Here is a 21626-nt window from a genome sequence, read left to right on the forward strand (position 1 = left end):
TACACAACACACACAAGCACACACACTCTGACACACACACACACACACACACACACGTCCATCACACTATCAGAGGGCCTGTCAGCTGCCATGATCCACCAATAACCCTGTCAGCCCTATCACTCTCTCTCACACACACACACACACACACACAGTCACACACACACACACACACACACACAGTCACACACACACACAGTCACACACACACACACACACACACACACACACACACACACACACACACACACACACACACAGTCACACACACACACAGTCACACACACACACACACACATACAGTCACACACAGTCACACACACACACACACACACACAGTCACACACACACACACACACACACACACACACACCTGGGCGTGGAGTGCTTGACGCCTCTCCGTGACGTTAGCACTTCCTCCCAGCGTCTCCATCATTAATAACATCTGCCAGCAGCAGGTTCTGCTCTGATAAACACTCTGAGCTGGACGAGGAGCTCCAGAGCTGCTGCAGCTGCCTGCCACACATTCACTTTGCTGTGTGTGTGTGTGTGTGAGAGACTGTGTGTGTGTGTGTGTGTGTGTGTGTGTGTGTGTGTGTGTGTGTGTGTGTGTGTGTACACGCGTGGGTGTGTGTGTCACTGACTGCAGAGGGAAAAGTACAGGCTGATCAGAAGGAGATGCTGGCTGGTTGTAGGGTTTGTCAGGGTTTTTTTCTCTAAAAGATATCCCCCCCCCCGATTATTTTATCCCATTTTTATCCCCCATTGGTGCTAATTTTAATTAATTTATCCTGGTTGCTGCTCCACCCTCTGCCGATCTGGGGAGACCCGAAACTGGCTCCATGCTTCCTCCGAGACATTGGGCAGTTAGCCAGCCGCTTCTTTTCACCTGACAGGGGAAGCTTCACCAGTAGGACATAGCACGTGGGAGGGATCTAGGGCTGGGCGATATGGCCTCTAAAGAATATCGCGATATTTTTCGGCTATATCGCGATACACGATATATATCTCGATATTTTTGAAATCTCTCATAAATGCTCGATTTAACCCTTCAGGGTTCATACACATTTTGACCAATGGATTTCCATGACTTTTCCATGACTTTAAACCAAATTTCCATGACCAAACATTTTGTAAAGTCTCATGTATACATGAAAAAGTCAGTGAGTAAAAATATTCTAAATGTAATTACTAACCGATTACAATCATTGAAAAACTTACATGGATATCATTACTAAAACACGTTACTTGCCCCAACACTGATGACAACAAAGATCTTAGTAGGGCTGGGCAATATGGACCAAAAATCATATCTCAGTATTTTTAGGCTGAATGGCGAAATATGATATATCTTGGTATTTTCTACAAAGTGGGCTAGATTTTCTATTGTAAATTGGACTCTTACAAAATATATTTACTATATGTGATTTTTCATTAAAAAAAAATCATCAGTGAATAATGATATAATGAATAACGTTAAGTGGGTAAAGGCAAATAATAGAACAGCTAGAATAGTCTGTCTGGTAAGCTCAGAAAATGACTTCACTTTACTGCAGCCTTTAAAAACCAGGAAAAGACGAGTATGCAGATATTACCATAACAAAATCTAAAACGAGATCTAGGTCTCATCAGTCACAATATTGGCCAGACCTAACCTTGAGTGCCACGCAGAAACGCTGAGACACAATTTGCAGAAAAACTTTATTAAAGTTGATTATCAATCTGCTTCTTTAAATGGTGTGGTGACGATAAATTACTTTGTTTTGAGACACGCGCGCACACACACACACACATGCACCTCGCTGTGTTGACTTGACTCACTGGGGTTGACTTGATGGAGCCGACGGGTTTGGTGCATGTTTTGCAGATAAACGTTGTTTGTTCAACATCGTCCTTGCGATACCCAAACCACTGCCAGATGATGGATCCAGTGCTGTTTCTTTTTGCAACAAATTTGTCCGCCTCCGGCTCCATTTTCCATACCCATTCTCTACTCCTGCCTCTCAGGTTCCTGCACTCGTCCTCCACGCTGCCTTGACAGGGGCGGGTCATGCCTTCGCCTAGCCTTCGCCATCATGGGGGAAAAAAATATCGCTTGACGGCGAGTGTCAAGGCAGCAGGCGAGTGTCTGTGACGTCGTGTAGCGCGGGCGAGTGTGTCTGACGCGGTTTGACGTATCCATGTGATTCCCCCTCCCTTCCTGTTTGTCTGAGTGTGAGAGGGAGAGCTGACAAGAGGAGACGTGAAGCGAGTCATGCCGGCGGCTTAAGTTATAAACAATGCGTGACAATTATACTCAAATGTTCACGATATAGTCATTTACTACATCTCACGTGGCACAAGCCGCGATACATCGAGTATATTCGATATATCGCCCAGCCCTAGAGGGATCACGCTATTCCAACGAGTTCCCCTCCCTCCGAACAGGCGCCCCTAACGACCAGAGGAGGCACCACATCAGCGACCAGTAGGGCTGGCACGGATCAGAAAACCCACGGATCGGATCGCGTAACGGATTTTGAGCCACGGATCACAGATTTTTCGGATCAGCAAAAAATATATATATAGGCTATATCAGATTTTTTCTCTCAAAATTAGATTTTGGATTAGATTTTTTAATACTATTATACTTCTCTAACCATTTGTTGCCCTGCACAGCTCAAAAAATATTTTTTTCTCATGACACAATTTATGCTTTTACTCTGAAGGCAGAACAACCCAACTTCCTGTTTTAGGTGGCACTGCGCCTAACTTCCTGACTGTTGCTTGCTAACGTAGTCACTTGACACGGGTACAGACCAGACCGGGTGAGTCTGGAAACATAACGTTGATGCTACGTTAAGCTACTCGGTGGCCCCACGTGTTGTTTTGTTGTTATGTGTCCAAGGCAACATTTCACCGTCCGGTGATATGTGTTCGTGAAACGTGTGCGTGTGTGTGTGTGTGTGTGTGTGTGTGTGTGTGCGTGTTGTGGCTCTCGTTATCTTGTGCAGCCCGCAACACGCTGCTCGCATTCCTGTGCTTTTTCAGAGGTGTTGAAATAAGTTTGTTGTCTTTAGTAGCCACTAGCCACAGCCGGCGACAAGGGATGAGGAAGCTCACTTGTGCTTGCCATGATGCCTGTCTGTGTCTGGCTGCACTGCAGGCGTTCTCATACACTAACGTTAAACGTTAAATTAAACGAAAGGGGGGGGTTTGGGTCCGCGGACCATTGACGTTCCGAACCGCGTTCCGAACCGTGGGGGCTGATCCGTACGGGTCACGTGATCCGTGCCAGTCCTAGCGACCAGGATATTGCAGGGGGCACGGGGAGAACATGCAAACTCCACACAGAAAGGCCCTTTTGACGACCCCACCAGGGCGGTGGGCACTCGAGGACATGCGGACGGGCACGCATTCCTTCACCGCTCACAGCTTCCCAGGTGGGAATCGAAACCAGGACCAGTGCGGAACCAATGTTTTGACCGTTTTGACGTACACGTGTGTTTTTGGTGTTGGACTTCTTTTCACAGCGGAGGAATAAACAGACCCTGCTTCCCTAGTGACTTCAGGTTCATTCATTTCAGACACAGAGTGAGTGGAGTGTAACAGTTAGAGTGCAGTCAGAATGAGGAGACTTTTGACACTGAGGGGCAAAAAGAAAAGCAGGCGATGCTTCTGAGACAAACAAGTAGACGGAGTCGGGTGACGGTAATCAACCAAAACAACACAAGGCAAGAAGAAAATATGACGCCTATCTTGCTGTGAGATTCACAGTGAATGTGTGGTAGGAGATGAGGAGAAACCAGTGTGTGTTTTATGTGTGAAAACTGTGGCAGTGGACAGAATGAAACCCAACTCATTAAAAAGACACGTGCAGACATTGCAGCAACTAATACAGTGATCATAACACTTAATGCTGTCACAAATGGACTTGCTATTTTTTCTTGAAAAATATTTGTTCTTTTTTTGCACAGATATAACTTAAATATTGTTCTAACAAAGTGATTGCACATTTTATTTTATTTTTGTCTGATGGAGTAATCTACCGTAAATTCCGGACTATAAGCCGCGGCTTTTTCCCCGTTTTTTGGCCCTGCGGCTTATATAACGGTGCGGCTTATCTATGGATTTTTTCAGAAAAAAAAAAAAAAAATACAAATAAAATCTCTCTTTTTTAGCACTCTTTCTAACTATAAATCCACTTCTGTTTTAATTTCCTCTCTTGCCCTCTTTTCACCACACCGCGGACACTGTGTGCACTGTAAAAATAAACAAAGGTGGTGTTGTGTTATGTTGTTTTGTTGAAATGTTACGGTAATACGGTAAATGGGAGCTTCCTCAAACAGCCATCTCTTTCCCGACAATCCCCTCTGTGCGTGACCCCTTACATATGGTAATTACGGTAAGCAAACGGCCACTCGGCCAACAACTCCCTCCCCCGACTACCAGGAGAAAATCACAAACTTCGGCGAATTCACACAAAGGAAGATCAAGGAATATTCCATCGAACCGGAGCAGATCATAAATATGGATGAAGTGCCTTTGACGTTCGACCTGCCACTCACTCGGACTGTTAACAAGAAAGGTGAATCGTCGATCACATTGCAGGGCTCGACGTTAACTTTTAAAAGTGGTTGCCGGAGGGGCAACCTGGCAAGAGCTTTTGGTTGCCCGAATAAAAATATGGTTGCCCAATTTTAGTCGCTTTATATTTTGAGTAATTAAGATACTATGCAGTCATAAGCCGGCTTAATAATGACGATGTGACAGAAAAGTAAGTATAATAATCTATAGTATAGTATAATAGGCCTATTCAGTGTGCGCACCGGGTGTAGTAGTAGTAATAATGATAATAATAATAATAATAAATTTGTGTCATTTCGTTTTCTAAACAAATCTTATTTTTTGTTTTTATAATGCATTTGCACTGAAAGGATTTAACTAATATTTGTGAACTTTCATTTTCATATATTTTTCAACAGTTATTGTTCATATTGTGCTTAATTTATTAATTAAAAGCGTTATTGATAATTAAGTAGCCTACCCTCCTCCAGGCCCGGCTCCAGACCCAAGTTACAGAGGGGGCCTGCCCCTAGCTTGGGGGGGCCAAGCTACCCAAGGGGGGTCCGGGGGGATTCTCCCCCGGAAGAAGATTTTGTACATTTTAAAGTAAAATTCGTCAACCTGGTGCATTTGAGAGCAAAATGAAGAGGCTAAATCTGTGAAGAACTACACACATCTCTAATGTGTTGTGACTTTACAAATAATTAGGCCTAAACAATTAATATTAAGTGTATTTACACATTGTGCACAAATTGCATTCATTGTGACAAATTTACAATAGTTAATATCCAGCCAGAATCATTGCAAATGGATGTTCAAAGTAACAGTTAGCAATAGCATTGAGTTAATCAATGCCTAATGACAGCCAGATTCCATGTTAAACTTTAAAACAGAAAAACGTTTTTAGCAAAAAAAAAAAAAAAAAAAAAAAAAAAATTGAATGGGGGGGCCAGTTTGTTAAATGGGGGGGCCGGCCCGGTCAGGCCCTGCCCGGTCAGGCCCGGCCCAGTCAGGCCCGGCCCGGTCAGGCCCGCCCCTAACGCCGGGCCTGCCCTCCTCTTGTTCATTCAGGGATACTTTGATGACAGTGGTTTGGGGCCCCCACTCTGATGTTGCATAGGGCCCCAAAAGGCCCAGAAGCGGCCCTGCAATCCCTCTCTCTCTCACCCCGTATGAGAGGCTGACAGGCCAGGGATGCAAATCATTTCTCAGCACATATACGCGGTGGTAAAACGTTTTTGAAGGATGTCCTGGTCGAGGTGTATGTTGTAGGCTTGTTGTAGGCTACATGCTTTGCAGTATAGCGTTATGCTGGAATTATGCTTGAAGTTTGGGCTGTCGCACGGAAATGAGAGACACTGAATCTTGACGAGGAAACGTGTGGAGCGTTTATACACTGTGTGTGGGTTTCTGCTCGCGGAAGTGAGCTGGAGTCTTGAAAACTCCACTTTGTCCGCCCAGCCGCGTCCACTGTAGTTACACAATTCGGGGTGTGCACAGCCAGGCGAAAACCGTCTGCACAGCAGCCTTGTGGAGGGGCGCGTCTGCTGATTTAACTAACTTTTCCGTGTGGACACTCGCCGATGCGGGAAGCATATGAGACCTAAGCGCTTGTTGTAGGCTACATGCTTTGCAGTATAGCATTCGTTTTCCGTCCCGTTCAAAGACGCACGGGTATTTCACCTCAATGACAATTTCCTCGTCCTTTGTTTCTGTGCGGGGCTGCGGGCGGACGAGGTTCTTCTTGCGTCTTGCAGCCGCTGTGATTGTGTGCGAGCAGCCCCACCTGTCCCAGTCAGTACTCGTTAAACATACCGCACGTGCAGCATGCATCACGTAGGTTCCGACTGGTAATTAGTAACATCGTTTCGATTGTAACAGCAATAAAATGTCACATATATGTCACTCACAACAAGTATTAAAACATTTATTTGGTGTATATTTTGCTGTTTGCTGCTGTACATATTTTGTTGCATGTTAAATCGTGGTTGCCCCTGGGGCAACCAAAGACCGAGAAATGGTTGCCCCATGTTTTTTTTGGTTGCCCGGGGCAACCGGGCAGCCGTTAATGTCGAGCCCTGCATTGAGAACCACTGGGCACGAGAGAACGAATTTCACTTGTGTTCTGGCCTGCTCTGCATCTGGAGTAAAGCTGCCGCCAATGGTGATTTTTAAGCGGATTACGATGCCGAAAGAGAAAATTCCCAGTGGGATATGCCTCAGAGTCAACAAGAAAGGGTGGATGATGGAAAGTGTCATGAAGGAGTGGCTGGCTGAGTGCTACGTCAAGCGCCCTGGAGGATTCTTTCACCAAAAAAAAGCTTTGCTCGTTCTCGACAGCATGAGGGCTCATATAACAGATTCCGTGAAAGCAGCCATCAAGACCACAAACTCCATTCGGGTTCCGAAAGGCTGGACTGCTGCGTGATGATGACGCCGGCACAGCTGGGCGCCTTCAGAGGCTGTTCGATTCCGACACCGACAGTGACGAAGAGGAGTTCCTTGGTTTTGAGAGTGACAACGAAGGAGAGAGGAGAGTGGTTGACGAAGCCACCCTGAACCTGTTCGTTTCCGACACTGAAGTTGAGGACTTTGCTGGTTTCAGTACGGAGGAAGAAGAGGAAGACGAGGATTAGTGACTTGACTTTGACTCTGACTCTGTTTTTGACGCTGCACCTTCACCTAAAAGATGAAGACAAGGATTACGGTACCTGGTTTGATTGTTGACAGCACCTTTTGTTGAAATGTTAATAAATGGGAGCTTCCCCAAACAGCCATCTCTTTCCCGACATTCCTCTCTGTGCACGAACCCTTACATATGGTAATTAAACATCAAAACACCTGCGGCTTATAGTCCGGTGCGGCTTATATATGTAAAAAACAGTCAATTTTGCTGCTGCGGCTTATATACCGGTGCGCCTTATAGTCCGGAATTTACGGTAGTTAACTTTGTTATCGTTCATTAGGGATGGGCATTTTGAATCCATTTCCGTAATCGAAATTCGGGAAAATGAACGATCAATTATCGATTATCGATATAATAATAATAATAATAATAATAATAATAATAGACCTTATTCGCTAACCCTGGATGGCACCATATTGTTGACATACCGTCCTGCGCGCACACAGCGCTGCAGCTGACAACTATAGTAACAGCCTTATTGTCATTTCTGTTCCATTACAAAATAGCGATGGTAATGACACCAATAAAAACCCCACAGTTGTTGTTTGTATGCTGCCGTTAATGCCTGTAATAAATAAACAAAAGAACGAGGTGAACAGACTTTGCTGTGAGGAGCTGTCAGAAAGTTTCACCTGTCTCTCCTAACTATCCACACATCTCTCCTGTGCTGCTGACGTATCCTCAGTGTCGCTCCCTTCACGTCTGAGGACGGTAGAGATGGAAACAAACCACGGGGACTTTATTGCTGTCATTACTACAGCCATGCCTAACGCAGGTCACCATCCGAACACAATTGGAACGATACAGGTCACGCTAACGGCGGCTAGCTTCCTATAAACGCCGCTCCACATAGGCTGTCACTTGAGAGCTGCTGCGTTATGTCGACAATATGGCGGCGGTGGGCGTGCCAGTACGTGAGTGACGTCAATCGAATAAGGTCTATAATAATAATATATAGCTGTATTACTCTGGTAATAAGGTTGCGCGTTCTCTGCCGGCTATAATGGCGATGCCGCTGTGTAGTAAGAATATCAGGCACTAGCGCTGTGTCCTGTGACTAACAGCTAGCGTAAACAAACATGTAACCTAGCTAGGCTACTGTAGCCTTCTGAGTAGGCTACCACTGCACAGTCATATCGGTGCAAAATCTACTTAGAAAAGTTATATACTGTATTTTCATTCCAGCCAAAAATAAATTAAAACAAGAAAATAAATCACCATATCTGTCGCCATATCGGTGATCTCCCCCCCTCTAAAATCGGTTATTGTTATCGGTGAGAAAAGTCCATATCGGTCCGGCTCTACTATTTACCTCCCTGCCACTGGCAGCCTGCTCTTTTCTCCTTCTTCTTCTTCTGTTTGGTTTTACGGTGGAACAGAAGAAGAGAAGCACATGCTTGGGTTCACTGTAGTTAGCTCTTATGTAGCTTAGCATGATATACACCTGTATGGAATAACGTCATATTGTATAATGTATTACAAGCAGCAGTGTGGGAGATGGCGGGAGCTGCTATCTATGTGACGGACAGCAAACAGGGCAGGCTGCCAGTGGCATGGAGGTAAGAAGATCACTCATATTGTCATTGCCTCTATAACAGAGGTTCTCAAATGTTTTCAGCCAAGGAGCCCTTACAAGATAGAAAATATACCGGCGACCCCCTCATTCTGATTTGTGATTTTGGGCTAAGCTTAATTGTTTCCACGGTAACGTGCTAGACTTTTAAATGTATGTTTGTTCGATTAGAATGTAATCCATGAACCATTTTAGATTTAAAGCATAAAATATTTTCGTTGAACTATGAAGCTTTTGCAAAAAAAAATAAAGGTTTTTATTTTTATTTTCCTGAAAACTTTTCGCGGACCCCCTGGCAAAGTGCCACGGACCCCCATTTGAGAACCACTGCCTTAGTAGTCTCGGTTTCCAGATGTTTGGTGAGCGGCGCCAACAGCGCCACCTGACCACCAAACGTCTGGGAATTATTTCATTGTCAAAATCTGTCTCTTCGAGAACGGCCGGCAGCAGACACGCCTACATTTATTATTAGAATTTTATTTGGTAGCGGCAATGCAATGTTTCATAGTTCCAATATAGAGCAAGACACTGATGTGCTGCAAAGAGTGTTTATACCTGTTGTTTATTTTACAATAATGTTTCCTACCCGGAAGTGGTCCGCTTGCTACTGTGAGTCATCAGCAGGCTCTGTAACGTTAGCCTCGGGAGTCGGGCTTATCGCTGGGGGAAAGACCTCTAGCCGCCGGGGCCGGATGAAACACGTCCTATTAACAGGTTATGTTTGTTTCTAAGTGATTCATATGTTTCTCCGCAAATGCGACGATGTTTTGCGAGACACCGGTTCTGCATGAGCGTCACTGCCCCCAGCAAGCAGGCCCGCCCACAACACTCATGATTGGTTCTCCGATGCAAGGCTTCCAACAGCACCACCTAACGTTATGCAAAGATTTAAATAGTAATATTCTCAGTCTTAAGGTAGTGAAACGGATTAAGACTGAGAGCTGAGTCTACTGCCTTAGGGTCTTCTATAGTTTCATATCGTACCAGTACCTTCACAAAATGTGCCCGCTACAGCCCCTGAAAGAGGATGAATCGAACTTTTCTTTTTCACATGCACACATCCGCGACCCACTCAAAACGGCCCCGCGACCCACTTTTGGGTCCCGACCCACCAGTTGAGAAACACTGCTCTATAATATAATAAGCATATGAGCCGCTGTGTGTTGGAAAATAATCTCTATACGGGACATAAACACAGGCATTTCACATGCCCCGTTTTCCTCGTTTGCAGGTCGCAGTTCAAAACAAATTATCGTTTCAGCAAATAATATCAAACTGAAATTGTCAGGGTGACTTAAAAATCACATTTAAAGCTAGAAATAAGGTCCAGGGTGTAAAAAAAAAACAGAATTCTCCTTTAAGAGGAGCTGCAGGAAGAACCTAATACATCCAGTGTGTACAGACAGTATCTAGGCTTCTCACACAATGTAGGCCTTTCCAAGCCTGTATGAATAAAATATGCCATCCCCATTATATAAGGCAGAAATGCCATATATTGCATCTGAGACCATTTGTGTTGAAATATCGCCTTTTCTCCTCTAAGGACAGGGTGGACTGCTGTGATTGAGATTCAGTGGGTGAGAGAGGGAGGGAGAGAGACAGAGAGACAGAGAAGGAAGGGGGAGAGAGAGAGGGAGGGAGAGAGAGAGAGAGACAGAGAGGGAGGTAGAGAGACAGAGAGGGAGGGAGAGACAGAGAGGGAGGTAGAGAGACAGAGAGGGAGGGAGAGAGAGAGAGGGAGGGAGAGAGAGAGAGAGACAGAGAGGGAGGGAGAGAGAGAGAGAGAGACAGAGAGAGAGAGAGAGACAGAGAGGGAGGGAGAGAGAGAGAGAGACAGAGAGGGAGGGAGAGAGACAGAGAGGGAGGGAGAGAGACAGAGAGGGAGGGAGAGAGAGAGAGACAGAGAGGGAGGGAGGGAGAGAGAGACAGAGATGGAGGGAGAGAGAGAGAGGGAGGGAGGGAGAGAGAAAGAGAGAGAGAGACAGAGGGAGGGAGAGAGAGAGGGAGGGAGGGAGAGAGACCTGCTCATCCTCAGCATGCCAAAAACAGAGAGATCAGGGACATCAAAAGCCAAACAACCGCCTAGTAACTGTCACGTAGCATCGCAATGCTATTATTAAACACAACCCCCTCCCCCCCACACACACACACACACACACACACACACACACACACACACACACACACACACACACACACACACAGGTAGGCTCCGTGATTGTGTGTCAACATCTCAAGGTCAAATACTGTAAGTGGGGTTTTGAAATAAGGCTTGTTTTTTTAAAGACACAACAGACAAAGAGCAGCTAGGCCGAGTCCCACTGCAGTGCTGCCCGCTCTGCCCTCACCCTGTGGTCAGGCCGGGTATTACACCCTCTGGTCAGGCCGGGTGTTACACCCTCTGGTCAGGCCGGGTGTTACACCCTCTGGTCAGGCCGGGTGTTACACCCTCTGGTCAGGCCGGGTGTTACACCCTGTGGTCAGGCCGGGTGTTACACCCTGTGGTCAGGCCGGGTGTTACACCCTCTGGTCAGGCCGGGTGTTACACCCTCTGGTCAGGCCGGGTGTTACACCCTGTGGTCAGGCCGGGTGTTACACCCTCTGGTCAGGCCGGGGTGTGTTACACCCTCTGGTCAGGCCGGGGTGTGTTACACCCTCTGGTCAGGCCGGGGTGTGTTACACCCTCTGGTCAGGCCGGGGTGTGTTACACCCTCTGGTCAGGCCGGGGTGTGTTACACCCTCTGGTCAGGCCGGGTGTGTTACACCGGGAATCTGTCACCGCCCAAATCTGTGGCCGCTTTGGGGAACGAATCAATTAGCCTAATTCACTATTTCTGACAGCAGTGAGCTGCCCTGATATCCCACGTGATGTAGCATCTCTCCTCTGACTCCTCATGCCTTAAGCAGCCAGCTAAAACACCGCAGACAGGCGGGCAGGCAGGCAGACAGACAGGCAGACAGACAGACAGGCAGACAGACAGACAGGCAGACAGACAGGCAGACAGACAGACAGGCAGACAGACAGACAGACAGACAGACAGGCAGACAGACAGACAGACAGACAGACAGACAGACAGACAGACAGACAGACAGACAGACAGGCAGGCCACAGAACCCAACACCTCTGCTGCTGCTGCCAAGCGCACAAACATCTGGATGGGAGGAGCAGAGCAGAGCAGAGCAGCGGGGAGGCTGTAGCTCCAGAGGGGAGGAGGACACCAGCTATTACCGTTAGTAGGTAGTCTCCCCTCCCGGTGAGGTGAGGAGGAGGAGGAGGATGAGGATGGTGGTGAGATAACGGGGTAATAACGGAAAGGGAGGGGGGGGGGGGTCGACTATTTAAAAACATGTCTTACCCTCTGACAGCTCCAGCTCCAGCTCCGCCAGCCGGGCTCGCACCTCCAGCGGGATCGGCGACGCTTCGCGGTCCGCCATTCGCTCTAGAAAACACTCCTCTCCCGGGTCAGCTTCTCCTCCTCCTCCTCCTCCTCCTCCTCCTCCTCCTCCTCCTCCTCCGCTCGGTGACGGAGAGCTGCTCCTCTCTCCTCTCCTCTCTCCTCTCCTCTCTCCTCTCCTCTCCTCGCTGTAGCGCGGGCTAACGTGCGAGGCGTCGACAGGGAGAACAAAGAGTGGATAAATGTGGGTGTCGGTTGGTTTAACGGGGGCCCGCCATGGCCCCGGGGCGGGCGCGCGCGGCGTGGCTGACAGACAGACAGCGGGAGGTCGGTGAAGGAGAGCAGGCTCGTGCTGCCTGGCGGTGGACGCTAGGTAGTGTGGGTGTTGGTGGTGGTGATGATGAGGCTCGCCTCGCGCAGCCCCCAGCCAGCCAGCCAGCAGCCGTTTTTTACAGCAGCTCCTGCCGCTGAGGTCACGTGACGAGAGAGAGAGGAGCGATGGGACTGGGGACGCACTTCCACACAAGGCCGGCAGGGGCGCCGCTGAAAACCACACACCTAACTGTACACAGCAATCAATCCACTTTTAATACAATTAGCTGACTACCTTTAGAGTCAGTAGAGACTGTCAGTGATTGACTACAACATCGACTTGGTACTATTTTATTAAGCACCGCCAAGTAGGCTAAACGTTAAAAAAGCATCGACTTATGTATAAATAAATACATAATTATTATGTATAAATATGTGAAGCGCTTTATCAAAAGGTGCTACATAAATGCATGTATTATTATTATTATTATGATTATTATTATGATTATTATTATTATAGCATCTTTCAAGTTTACACAGTTTTGAGGAACAAGTTTCAAGTCTAAATATAGAACAGCAAGTCAAGTCAAAACAAATCAGTCAGTATCAATTTAATTTAAAAAGTAAAAATATGACTTAAATGCAATTTGTCATCACAAGTTTAATTTGTATAATTCGTTTCAAATTCAGAAAACAGAATTTAAATTCAGTTGTTGAATCATTTTAAATCTAAGTCATACACAGCCACAAGATCTCAGGTCAGGACTTTAGAAACCTTGTCAAGTCACCAAAACAAAGTACAAGTCAGTCAAGTCAAGTCTCAAGCTTTGGACGTTTTTGTAGCTCCGCTGGCGATAGCTGTGCTGGAGGCATTACGGTTTCCGGGACGGACGTCCGTCCGATGTTTGTTAACACGATATCTCAGCAACGCCTTGACGGAATTTCGTCAATTTTGGCTCAAACGTCCACTTGAACTCAAGCATGAGTTTGTAACATTTTAGTGGTCAAAGTTCAAGGTCACTCTGACCTCATGAACGCCATTTTCTAGCTCGTTAACGCAATATCTCAGCAAGGCCTTGACAGAATGTCTTCACATTTGGCTCCAACGTCCACTTGGACTCAAGGATGAATTGATTACATTTTGGTGGTCAAAGGTCAAAGTTCAAGGTCACTGTGACCTCACGAGCGCCATTTTCTAGCTCGTTAACACGATATCTCAGGAACGCCTTGACAGGATGTCATCACATTTGGCTCAAACGTCTGGACAGACATGGATGTCGACTGCTCACTTGTTGGCAGAGGCATCGATCCGCGGTGCGGTCGTTCTAGTTTATCATAATTATTTGGTTCGATCTGACTGACTTGAAGGTTGTTTTTATGGTGTGAAAGGGTCATAAGTGACATTCCAGCCTGAAATGAGTGTTAAATATCAATATCAAGCTCTTGTTCATCTCTCTCTGATGGTGAAGGGAGCATTTGTAGACAGAATTAACAGAATTAAAATGGAGAAATTCCAAAAGACAGGTGAAACCCCTGGATTACATTTGCTGCAAAAAAGGGCGTAACTGCATTTAATAGCATTTTCCATAATATCAATTATGTGAATGTGAGTGTTTCCCTAAATCATGTTTGGAATAAAAAATTATTGACGGTTTGCTCTGTTAAAAAGGTCACTTGCACCCGTTCACCGGATGGAAGCAGCTCAAACTCCTGGTGGAGGGGATGAGAGGGATCGCTTACTCTTTTTTGGGCCAAACCCACAGTTGTTGTGTTCTGGCTGTCAAGGGAGCCTTGGTTAATGGGTCGACCGATGATCTTAGAGACCGTTTTAATCAATCTAGCCACCCTATTTGTAGCTTGTACCGTTAGGACTATTGTACCACAGTGCCACAGTATTGGATGATACTCTGTATGGTGGAACAATAGAAGAGCTGGAGTGTTTCTGGGCTGGCCCCATAAGCCCTCAATCTCCTTAAAAAGGACATGCGCTGCTGAACTTTGGCACACACGTAATCCACCTGGATAGACCAGCCCAGGGTGTGGTCCAGCCGCACACCCAGGTCTTTGTAGGATTCCACCTTTTTTTATAGGAGTGTTGTGGATATATATTGGTTTTCGGTCGGCAATTGACCTGGGGTCAGATTACCTCCTCTGTTTAGTACCAGTGTGTTCCAGTAACCCTATAATACATAAAATAATACTTACAAATATGGCACACAGGCAAACCACAAACTACACGTAATGCCCTATAAGAATATATACAGACACACACTAAAATTATTGTATTCTCTTGGTCATTTATGCATTCTGTTGTTTTTGTTTTGACATTTCTTTGCTAATTTCACTGTTTTTATAATACCTATTTTTCTGTTGCAGCTGCATCAACACTCTGTATTTCATAGCATTTTCCACTCATTAGGTCTGCAGCCCTCCAGGATTCAACTCATCATTGCAAACAAGTGTTCCTGACGAGTAATGAGTGTTATGAATATGATGTGATCAAACTGCCACCTGCTGGTGAAGTGAAGGCACCGCAACCAACACATGACTGGCATCTGGACATGGGGTCAGCTGGTCCAGAATGTATATTCACCTTGTGTTCCAATGCAGGGGTCAGCCAATGACTTCCTATTGTGTTTACACTTCCTGTGACGGTACAAGTACTTATTATATTGTGTTAATTGTGATAACTGTGGCCAACACTGCTAACAGGCTTTAAGTGAAATCCCCACTCTAAAACCCCATAGTCTTTTCTCCCGACCAACCAAAATGGCGGCGATTTCTGGTTAAGCCTGCAAAAATACGTCACCCCTGCGGTACTCTTGCTGACCAGTAAAGGTTCAGGATTCATCATCGCAGTTGGAAGCATGTTGCAACACAAATTTGACGAATTACATTGTTTGGTTCAAATTGTACGCTCAGATGTCGAATATGTGGGAAAATTACTTTTCTACTTGGAAATTTCACAGTAAAGGTCCTTACACACCGCAACCATTTTTTTCTTCGTGTGATTAATTTGCACGTCAATATTTGTTCGAACATATATCAGTCGATGCAACCGTGCATACCAACAGCCTCTCAATTTCGTGCTGTATATTCGCATCGCTCTTGGTGTGTAACAGCCTTAAAGGTCTTTGCACACACAGTCCGATTGTTTTCGTATGCGTGTTTTTTAATCCGTCATCTGAAAACACAGACGGGTCCCAGCTCGCAAAAATCTATTGACTGATGCGAAAAACGCATAAAATCGAACCTTGTCCGAAAACTTAAATGATGGACGTAATTGTCGGACTCGGTGTGTCAATGATGATTGACACAAATGAGGTCGTATTTTTTTTTTTTTCGTGCGCCAATTTCGGACGAAAATACGGACTTGGTGTGCAAAAGCTATAGAGAGCCGCAGGAACGAGTCCGGAAATCATCGATGCTAACAGTCCTGGTTCTTCACTGTTTTCGCCTATGGGAGTTTTGAATGGGTTTTTGGCGCGATGCTTCTAATAATCTCTCTGGTCAACGCTGGCTTAATCAAACGCGAACCAGTGTTTAGTAATATCTTCACACACGAGGACCACTTTTATGAGTTTTGAAGCTTTTACGTGCCGTTAAAAGGGCGGCTAGCTAGCAAACGGCTAAATGAGACTACACTGTTGAGTCGATGGGGATATATACGTCAATAACGTCACCACTTCAAAGGACGAACACGGAAATTCTCTTTCCCTCACCTGGTTCAGCCCCGTTCAGCCCGGGGTAATCAGTGCACACATCAACAACAGTCCAGGTTGAGTGCTGACGTGACGTGGAAGCCTATGCGACAGTGTATAGTTCTGGATTAGCTTAGCTCGAGCTTTTTACTTCTAGGGCTCGCATTTACGCTTCAAAACTCATGAAAGTGGTCCTCATGTGTGAAGATTATCCGACTGAACTCTGGTTCGCGTTTGATTAATCTTGCGTTGCTCAGAGACCATATTTGAAGCATCGCGGCAAAAACCCATTGAAAAATCCCATAGACAGAAACAGTGAAGACCCAGTAAGTCCGGGACTTCCACGTTCTGACTACAAAAATACGTCATCCCTGCGGCTCTCTATTAGTCTGATAATTAAGTCGGAACATTTTGCTACCCGAGTTTCCAGGTTATGATGCAACTGCAACCTTCAACCTCCTCAACAAGGCAAAAATCAATTGTTTTAGTAAACAAGAAAACGCATACATGCAACTCTATTGCAAGTTTGAAGTTGCTCAGAGTAACCAAACATTTGAATGAATGAAGTTCATCAAATTAGCTTCTTTAGCTGCAGGACATCTGTTTGTTTATCTTTTGTTTGGTTTGATTTTCTGACAGAACAGCACATGAACACAACACTATTTATCAGACGAGTTGGAAGGTACTAGATGTCGGACTTTCCCAGCAGCACCTGAATGCAACTAAAGTTGTATAAACATAAGAAGCACCACACAGACACACAGATTCAACTTTAAAGGCACTTCTTTATATTTAATTAAATATTTACATGTGTACAGAAAACAACATTTGCCACATTGCTGGACTTCTTCCTTCTAAAAAAATGTTGTACTCTTTTAAACCCAACAGGTACAGAATATTGTACTCTTTTAAACCCAACAGGTAACAGCCATCTCCTCTCAACAAAATGATAAGAAACTCAGTGTAAAGATTTCAAAGAGAAGTTTGCCCAAAAACGAAAATGCAGTCATCTACTCACCCCCATGCCGATGGAAGTGTGACAAAACATTTTGTGGAGTTTCACAGCAAAACACCGTTGCAGAATTCTCCTAAACAACTGAAGTACTGTAGATGCCGGCGACCAACTTTCAAACATTTACACCCTGTTCTTAGCTGGAATCTTCACTGTAGCCAGGTGCTGCAAGAGGTGGTGCAGCAGCAGCTACTGTAGCCTGCTACAGTGCAGATTTCAGCTAAAAACAGCATGTAAATGATGTCATTTCAAGTTTCAAGTCAACTTGGCATCTCAGGGCTTGTGGAGACTTGGATTATTATTATATTAGCAGTATGGAGGCATTTTATGTTTGTTTGTTTGTTTGTTTGTTGTTTCTTTTTTCTTTTCTTCTTCTTTTAAAGTTTGAAAGTTGGTCACATTCACTGTAATTGTGGAGGAGAATTCTGTAATGGTGTTTTGCTGTGAAACTCCATGAATGTTTTGTGGACTAAAAAAAGCTTCACCCGTCCTTCCATTGACTTGCGGGTGAGTAGATGATGACTGCATTTTCATTTTTGGGTGAACGTCTCCTTTAACACACAAGAGGCACTCTAAAAAAGATCAAATAAATTAAATTCTAAAATGAAAATAAAAAAAGACAATCATGCAGAGAGATAAGGGGCCAGAAAGACAGTTGAGAATCATGGCGGAACGTTCTGTACAGTGAGGAACACACAAACAGGAGGGGAAAAGAAAGGCCAGTGCCCTCAATAAGAGGAAAGAAAAGAACAAAATGGATGCCGGCTCTCGGTAAACCATCCTTAACTACAAACCTAGAAATAAAAACTACAACTAAAACAGCCCTTTCAACATTTGCACATTCTTTCCGAAGTGCTCGCCCTGAAACCCAAGAGTTGGCTTGGGAACTCTTTAGTGGTTAGCGCCCCCCCACCCCAACCCACCCACACCACCCAGTCCAAAACCAAACAGCAGTCAGATTCTCCCTGCATTCACACATCGCTAAGTGATCAATTCTGATTCAACTTAAAAATCCAATCGTTTTTCTCAAACTTAAACATATTGATTCAAATATTATGGCTGGTATTCGGTGTGACACTCACTCACCTCTGCTGACTGCGCTGCATAACAGCATATCAGTGACCAGGAAAGTACCAGAGCCCGTACATCTTCCATACGTTTTTTTTATGCCGTTCCAGACTTGTATATGAACCCTGGTGACATCACAGCATAAACCTGAGGTGTCACTGCCAATACATTCAGGCTGCCATGTTGATTCTCGATGGAGACAAAGTGTTCAGATTTGACCGCTACTCTTCCCCAACCCAAAACCTGAGCTAAACAGAGTTATAATGCAACGAGGGGACAGGTGTGGGTGTGTGTGTGTGTGTGTGTGTGTGTGTGTGTGTGTGTGTGCGTGTGTGTGTGTGTGTGAGGAGGGGGTGTTCTTCCCACCCTGTTTGGTCACCGTGGCAACAGGGCTGGGTCGGACGCCTGTGCTGGATAGGCCGGGAGGGGCTCTGCCCTTGAGGAGGCGGGACCAGTGGCAGGCGGCAGCGTCTGATTGGTGTGCACTCTCTGGCAGATCGCGGCATAGCTCAGCTTCTTGGACTCCTGGCCAATCAGAGCACAGCGGGGCGGGGTCAGTGCATACACATGAATGGCATATCAAGCAGGACACTCCTCTACTGCTCCAATACAAAAAGGCCATTCTGCCTCTCCTCTACTTTGACTCCCTTCCCCAGATCCTCTCCTCTTCCATCATCACTGCTCCTCCTGATACTGGCTGCTGATCCAAGACTCAAACTTAGGCCTAGACCACACGTACGCAGCCTAGACCACACGTACGCAGCCTAGACCACACGTACGCAGCCTAGACCACACGTACGCAGCCTAGACCACACGTACGCAGCCTAGACCACACGTACGCGGCGATTATTATTATTTTTATTTTTATATAGCTTTTTCTATGCACTTTGGCCTCCCGTCCTTTTGGAACACGCCTCCCAAGGTGGACAATTTGTCCCTTCTTTTTGCATAATTGTTTCTATAATTTTCTCGCCAATCGTAATTGCTAATACCCCTAACTGTCCCGGGAGAGTTGTAGACTAGCGCATGCTTCCTCCGATACATGTGCAGTCGCCAGCCGAGGAGTTTCACCGGCAGGACGTAGCACGTGGGAGGATCACGCTATTCCCCGCAGTTCCCCCCCCCCGAACAGGCTGACCAGAGGAGGCGCTACTGCAGCGGCCAGGACTCATACCCCACCGGCGTCCCCCCCGCAGACTCGGATCTGAACGTCTGACCAAGCCGAAGTATCGCTGCCAGGAATTGAACCCGGGTCTCCGTGGTGTGCTTTGACCTCTACACGACCCAGACACCCCCCTAAACGTCCTTATACATTAGGAGCGATGCGAATATACGCCACGGAATTGCGATGCGAGTTTTGACCCACCTGTCAATCACAGCCACAGATGTGTACGCGTCGGAAGCGAATTTCTGAAAAATCGACCGTGGTTCGAAAAAATAAACGCCGCAATAACGCTCGGCGAAACTTCGCCGTTGGCATGCACGGTTGCATTGACTGATATAGGTTTCGGAAAATATTATTGATGTGCGAATTAATCGCACGAAAAAAACACTCCCCATGTGTAAGGACCTGTGGAGATTTTTCAAAACTGTTTTGTGTGGACAGGTGAAACGCTGGCATCATAACCTCCACGTGCGCGTGGCAACTGCTGTTTTATTTGTATGGAGGATGTGTCAGGAAGCTAACCATGCCAGGCAGCTGGCTTCCTGAGAAAGACATCTTGCCATGCTGCCACCTGTGTTCGAATCTGAACCAGCAGTGGTGTGGACCAATCAGCGTCCGAGGAAGGAGGAGGCGGTCCTAAGTGGTTGATGTTAGCCCATGATAGACAGATCGTTCATTCAATCACCTGCCAGGTATTTCTTTGAAAGTGCCTGCCCTTTTCCAGTCAGTCACTACTGTAACTTTAATGAGGTGTTTCTAAATAAACTCTGCTGTCATTCTTGGACTTTACTCGTCTGCTTGAAATCTGTGATCCGGCCCCCTTTTGGAAAAAAAGTGGCAGAAAGGAAGCGGAGCGCTCAGTTTGTTGCCAGGCAACTAAAGCAGCGCTGACTTGACCCTCTTGAGAGAAGTCGAGTTATTTTCTTTGCGCGACCAACAGTGGATTCTGTGATCCACCGTGCAGCATCCGCCCCCCCCTGCCATAGGAAACTATTACATTTGAGAGGGAACTGCTCCACAACATGAGCGCACACACCGCGCAGCGTTTGAGTTCTCGTGTGGACGGAGAGATTTTCGAAATACACTGTTGATGTGGACATGATTTTTTTTTTTTTTTTTTACGGAGGGGGAAGAATCACGTTTTCAAAAATAGGCGTGTACGTGTGGACTAGGCCTTAAGCCCAATTTATGCTTCGTCTGCCGACACTTTTGAAATGGTCGCCGACAGAAATGAGGACTTGAGTCGACACTTTCAAGTGTCGGCGAGAGGTGTCTGCTACCTAGTGAAATTTCTAGTGTCGCTGACTACGTCACATAATGTTGCGCAAGTGTGATTGGCTATATAGACGGGCACGCGCTTGACTTCCTTGTTTTAGTTTTCGCTGAAATGAAATTAATGAACGTGTCCCCGCTATTTGTATCAGCATGTCCTTGATGTATGACTTTGTGAAAATCACAAAGAACACCGTGACCAAGTTCCCAGAGAGAGAGGAGGTGATTGTGTGGTTGTGTGTCGTTATATTATATGCGGCTGCAGTTACATGTTGCCTCCGACGTGGGTTCACTGACAGCATTCCCTCTCTTGGCTGTTTGCACTAGTTCTCTGCCTCCCTCTGTCTATAGCGTCATGTGACCGTTGAGCCGGGGAGAGAAGCATAAATGCAGCAACATGAGCGACACTTTATTTTTTCGTCTGCGACCATGTGCTGAGCGACACTTTCTAATGTGTGACACTTGTTCTGTGTGTTGTCATTGTATACTGTGTTTCTAGCTACTGTTTTACTTATTACCTATGCACTGTACAGCACTTTGTGGCAGCTGTGGTTGTTTGAAATGTGCTCTATAAATAAAGTTGAGTTGAGTTGAGTTGAGTTAATAAGTATAAATTAAGCTTTACTCTACTTCTGTACTTACTGGATAAGAGTGGCTGCCACATGACTCAAAACCCAGGATGAGATTATTGGACAGAATATCTAAAAACATGCCTATAGGAAGTTCTGATATAAAGACGTGAGACAATTCAACACAGAGCAGCTGATGTAATGCTGAAGAGCGTCTCACCGTGATTGGTCTGTTTTCCTGTGGGGGCGGAGTTGCTTTGGAGTGGTCGTCTGCTCGCTCTCCGGCCGTCTCCAGGCTCTCCGTCACATTCCTGTAGGAGACAACAGG

General features: G+C 46.0%; 2 protein-coding genes across 3 annotated transcripts in view; both read right to left on the minus strand.

The window, feature by feature from the left end:
• LOC310791873 (disco-interacting protein 2 homolog C-like) overlaps positions 1-12239 on the minus strand; it is a gene marked incomplete at its 5' end in the record, with an annotated part of 181374 nt that extends 169135 nt beyond the window's left edge. For both annotated transcript variants that reach the window (XM_083653548.1, XM_083653547.1), the window contains one exon: positions 12161-12239. In XM_083653548.1, coding sequence (XP_083509674.1) covers positions 12161-12239 — 79 coding nt within the window. The remainder of the gene's footprint in view (positions 1-12160) is intronic.
• Positions 12240-18162: 5923 nt separating this feature from the next.
• LOC310798259 (uncharacterized protein) overlaps positions 18163-21626 on the minus strand; it is an 82420-nt gene continuing 78956 nt past the window's right edge. Inside the window, exons 16-17 of the mRNA XM_083660757.1 lie at positions 21519-21609; positions 18163-18817 (exon numbers count right to left, since the gene is read on the minus strand). Coding sequence (XP_083516883.1) covers positions 18668-18817; positions 21519-21609 — 241 coding nt within the window. The 3' untranslated portion in view covers positions 18163-18667. The remainder of the gene's footprint in view (positions 18818-21518; positions 21610-21626) is intronic.

The sequence above is a fragment of the Poromitra crassiceps genome (assembly GCF_964638095.1).
Source record: "Poromitra crassiceps genome assembly, chromosome: 2".
Lineage (NCBI taxonomy): Eukaryota > Metazoa > Chordata > Actinopteri > Beryciformes > Melamphaidae > Poromitra > Poromitra crassiceps.